This window comes from Triticum aestivum, chromosome 6B (assembly GCF_018294505.1).
Source record: "Triticum aestivum cultivar Chinese Spring chromosome 6B, IWGSC CS RefSeq v2.1, whole genome shotgun sequence".
Classification (NCBI taxonomy): Eukaryota; Viridiplantae; Streptophyta; class Magnoliopsida; order Poales; family Poaceae; genus Triticum; species Triticum aestivum.
In genome coordinates, this window is record NC_057810.1 from 228644420 (window position 1) to 228649597 (window position 5178).

At 46.1% G+C, this 5178-nt stretch overlaps 1 protein-coding gene across 1 annotated transcript; it reads left to right on the forward strand.

Annotated features, from left to right (window-relative positions):
* The first annotated feature begins 1975 nt into the window (after positions 1-1975).
* Positions 1976-3586, forward strand: LOC123136701 (transcription initiation factor TFIID subunit 12b). Its single transcript, XM_044556174.1, has one exon. The coding sequence runs from the start codon at positions 2096-2098 to the stop codon at positions 3350-3352; it is 1257 nt and encodes a 418-aa protein (XP_044412109.1). The 5' UTR covers positions 1976-2095; the 3' UTR covers positions 3353-3586.
* The last annotated feature ends 1592 nt before the right edge of the window (positions 3587-5178 follow it).

Consider the following 5178-nt stretch of genomic DNA (forward strand, 5'->3'; position numbering starts at 1 on the left):
TTATATATGCACCAAATGAATTATTTTTTAGCTTCTCACCTCGAAGGTTATGTATTGTAATTATTTTGTTTCGGGGTACTAGAAAAAAATGCTTTCATATATAAACAGAAACTCTCTTCTATTTTGAAAGTTAGGGACACAAAAATGCATCCTCATCTTGTGACTAGGCTTAAATTTTTATACATTCTCAATATTCTATGCTTATACCAACACTATGTTGATTTACTATGTTTTGATGCTTCTTGTAAACATTTAGTTTTGTTGTCTATAAAATTGCTTCTATACTTCAAGTGATAATCGGCTCGGTTTGTATATTGGAGACACAAGAGATGCATCCTTAGGATGGTACCAATCTTACTTTCTTGTCTACTAATGTCAAGGTCCAGTATTTTCATGCTTCCTACATTATTGGTGTACTACCTTCAACAAATAAGCTTACTTAGTTCTAATGCCTTGTTTCCATACAACTATTTTCATCAGACAGCGAGCGTATCCGTTTATTCCCTCTAACCCATTTTTCATATTTGCTAGCATATTACATTGTGTATGTTCTCAGGTGAAACTCGACAATGAAGCAACGGAACCAGAGGGTATGCTCAAGAGTCGATATGCAGCTGGTTGGTTAAACGACGTTGTTTTAAGTCTTCCTAACAAGTGGAAAAAACTGATTTGTGGACACTCGGGTAATCCATAGCCACATGTGCGTCACCACAGTTGCCTCCACTGTTGGTTCGACGAGGCAGAACGCCGGCAACCTTCCCATAACTGATCACCACGGCGCATGTGATCTAGTCTCTCGAAGCATCTAGTATATAGTTTTGAAGCAATATTTATACAATCAGAAGTAATTATACACCACGTATGTGTTGTTCTGCCATTGCGGAAAATATTGAGATATGGCGAAGCTTTGTATAAATTATGTTTTTGCACCAAAGCATCGAATGATAAGTAATGAAGCTTTATTAATTTATGTATGAAGCAACTAAATGACACATCGATACCGATGCACCGGATGATAAGCAATGAAGCTCTATTATGTTTTGTATGAAGCAGTGTCTCATTCACACTGAAAGATGCTTCCACTACAAAACATAACTATGCGTCCATTGGTTGAAAAAACGTTTTCATCAATAACTTCCAGGGAGTTTGACAAATGTTGGGTTATGGAATAGAATCAGGGAGTACTTTTGTAGAAAAAAATGTTTGCATCAATAACTACATAGATTCTTTTTGTCTCATGAAAAAAATGCTTCCATTGCAGTTAAAAAAAAAGAAAATTCTTCCATTGCCATGTGTGTTATGGAATAGAAAAAAAAATCAGGGAGTATGTTGGAGATTTATCGCATATAATGGAAGCATCATCTACGGGATTCTGTTTCCTAAAATATCAGATATAGTGCTTCTCACAAGTAATGCTTCCATCACGTTGGTGCTTGAATTTGGTAACCTAACGTGATTTAGGGAAGGATGCAACAAGGAAGCAACGTTCTAGGGAGAAAGAAACAAATGGAAAGAAATAATAGCCCAAGCGTGGGTTGCGGGAGTAGTGAGGAAGCATTCAATTAGCGGGTCCAACAAATCTCGCGTGGGTCTAAACCAGTAGATCGGACGGACATCCTGTTTCTAATCCAATGGCTAATAACTACTTAGAAACAGTACGGTCAGCCATTGAAATTTGCTAAGTCCACGCCACAGATCTATCAGATAAATGATGACTGCTAGATTAAAACACGTGGGACTAATTGTGTGGTGATGATTGGTTCGTGCGATTTGTGGGACTAATTGTTAGGTGCATGTAAGAAAATTTTTATTTAATTATTTAATAGTAGTCGAGATACGAATCTAATGATATAATTTTTAATGACATGCATTAATATTTTTGTTAGTTAAATTTATGGTTAAAATTTGACGCAAAATAGGAAGAGTGCGAGGACGGAGTGAACTTATTTTTGGACGGAGTATGAGACTACCGGTCTCTGCGTGATGACGGTGAAAAGGAACACAGCAACACGACCCGTCCCAATTACGCAGACCGTCCAGGGTCCACCCCCGTCCTCTCCGATCGCCGCCGCCGGGACCCTACAGCCGGCCCGCCATGGCTGATCCGCCATCCCTAGCCTCCACCGCAACGCCGCAGCCCGACCAGCTCGCCACCTCTGCTTCCATCCCGCAGAACGCCAACCCCCAAATCCCCCTGCCCCCCATCGTTTCCTCCGCGCAGGTCAACCCGGGCTCGGCTGCTACGGGAGGCAGATCCACGGACCCGCCGCAGTTGCAGGCGCCTTCTCCCACGCAGGCGGCTGAAGGAGCCGGAGGATTCGGTGCGATCCACCGCTCAGGCCCGGCCTCCCTCGCCCCCACCGTCGGCCAGCCTCCACGGTACGCGACAGTCGGCACGACATATGGCACGCAGATGGCCTTCCCGGGCGGCGGGGGGCAGTTGGGCCAGCAGCCGGGGCTGCGCGCGGCCATGTTTGGACAGGGGCAGCCGAGGATGCTGCAAGGGCAGGGCAACGCAGCCTCCGCGGCGCAGTACGGGCTCCAGTTCCAGCCAACGATGATGGCGCAGCCAGGGCAGAGGGGCGTGGTACAAGGCGTGCAATTCAACACTCCCACTGCACAAGCGCAATCCATGGGTGCTTCCCTGATGAACCAGATGAGGCCTAATGGAATTGCTACCCCATATGGTGCTCAAACTCAGCAACGTTCTGCATATCATGCACAAATGAGGCCACAGCAGCCACCTGGATCATCACAAAATGGGCCTGTGGTGCAAATGTTACCAACGCATCAGATGCAATCGTCAATGGCCTCGGCTGTTTCTCCACATCAACGCCAGCAAGAACAAATGATGCAACTGATACAACAACTTCAGCAGAGAGGATTGAATCGCCAGCAGATTGCGCAGGCGCTGCAGCGGCTTCCCCATCTTAATGCCCAACATTTGAACCAGCAGCAACGGCAACAACAGCAAGCATCTCCCAGGATGCCAGCATCTGCTGCAGGGAAGCCCGCAAACACGGCAGGATTGCAGCCAGCGACACCTTCCTCAGGCGGAACAGCGGCGGGTGCAAATGCGCCGCATCAAGGAGGGGGAAATTGCAGCCAACTTCTTGGGAAGAGAAAGATACATGATTTGGTGGCGCAGGTGGATCCACTCTGCGAGGTTGATCCAGAGGTGGAAGATTTGATTCTGGAGATTGCCGACGACTTCATTAACACAGCGGCTGATTTTGCGTGCAGGCTTGCAAAGCACAGGAAATCATCGGTTGTGGAAGCCAAGGATGTGCTACTGCACCTGCAGAAGAATTGTCACCTGTCCGCTCCTGGTTTCTCACAGGAGAGGATGTGAATGAATCTGCAGAGAAATTCAGTGTAGGCTTTGGTACAATTATGTCATTTACTTTGAAAAGCGTGAATTGTATTTGAGATAGATAGTTATACCATTATAGGTAAATTGCTGAAAAAGATAGATCGATATACCTCTCATTAGTCATGGACTCATAGTATGTGTTTGTGCGTAGATGGAGCACATGTATATGGTCCCACGTACCTGACGACATACACTGTGTACATTGCCATCTGACATTTTTGTACACCATAGAAACCCAGCCGTTCCACCCAGTAATGCGTGGCTCTTCATCAGCGGCGAAATTGTTGTAGGGTGAAACCTTAAGAGGGATCTTTTCACACTTGGAACACAAGAGAAAAATTTACTTAAACAAAACCCAATTACACATCCACTAGATAGCAAACACATAGATCCACAAGAATACAAGCACAATCCAAGGAATCAAGCACTAGGTAAAGTTTTTTCCACTCCAAAGTAGGTGAGGTCTTGATGACAATCTTCTCCAAGAGAAGGTTTTGAAATCCACTAAGGGATCCTCTCCTAAGAGATCTTGATCTCCAAGTGGAGGGGCAGAAGGAGCAAAGTTCTCTAAATATCTTATATATACTTTGCTAACCCTTACAAATGGTCTAGGTACGAATTATATAGGTAGGTGGGAGAGGGGGACGAAGTGGAGGCCCAAACAACCACTCTCGGCCGTCCATCCTGATGGGCCCGTGCGCACGGGGTCCCGTGGGCACAGTACAAGCCGGTGCGCACGGGGTGCTACAGCGACGAGGGCCCGTGCGCATGGGGTCTGGAGGCCGTGCACACGGGGTCTGGAGGCCGTGCGCACGAGGTGTGCGTCTTCATGTCCGGTAGCTTTCTGGGAGGCACGGGGTCGGGGGAGGCCGTGCGCATGGGGTTGCCTAGGACTTGCTGTTTTGATCTTGATGAACTCCTCCTTCTTCCTTGTGGCCTTAGGGTCCTTCTCCTTGGCCTCCGGGATGCTTCCTGGCTGCTTGGCGGCGGACGTCCTCGTACCTAACGATGCACAATGTTCCATGGTGAGGTAGCAACCAAGTGCAATGGATATTCATGTCAATCTCGAAGAAGAGTGGGTTCGCCTTAAGTCCGATAGGTTCATTTGGGTTTGAGGTGCTATGAAGGTGTACATGAAGATAACCGTAAGATGCTCCGCATCTGAAATGGTCTGTTAACTCGTCTCTTTCAAATAGGGACGAAAGCTAGACGAGGATACGCTGTGGTCACCTTCCACCGGTGCTTTTTCCTCTGGTTGAGTTGCGAATTCAAGTGCGATGATATTTGCACTACTCTGTTTGTCTCCTCAGCTGCGATGATAATTTGTGTTTGAGTGCGGGTGCAAGTTCTCGTGATGTCCAAGCTCATACCAGATGATTGTGGCTGAAAATTTCTCTGAGACGCACGACTATCACACACGTGTGGAACTGATATGACCTATTTTTAAGAAGTTCTTTTTTCTTCTGAAATTGTAGTTCATTTGAGATGACTTGGAGCAAATTGTATCTTCAAGCTCATTAGATCCCTTGTGTCCCCCCGCCAGAAAAAAAGATCCGCTGAGAAGGATTTTGTTTGTTGAGAAGGATAAAATGTATCGGTTTTGCTATGTTGATTGTTTTTTAGATAGCTAACTGCTCATGTCAAGCAGGGGTTTGTTACTTTACGGGTACCGGCAAAAAATCGAAATGGACATGGAGATAGACCTGGATAGATCAAAACAAGAACTACAGTATTTTGGTCTTTTCGCATCAACCTCCCCACTGTCTGAAGCTGGAGTTTTTTTTAGGGAAAGCTATCTGGCGCAT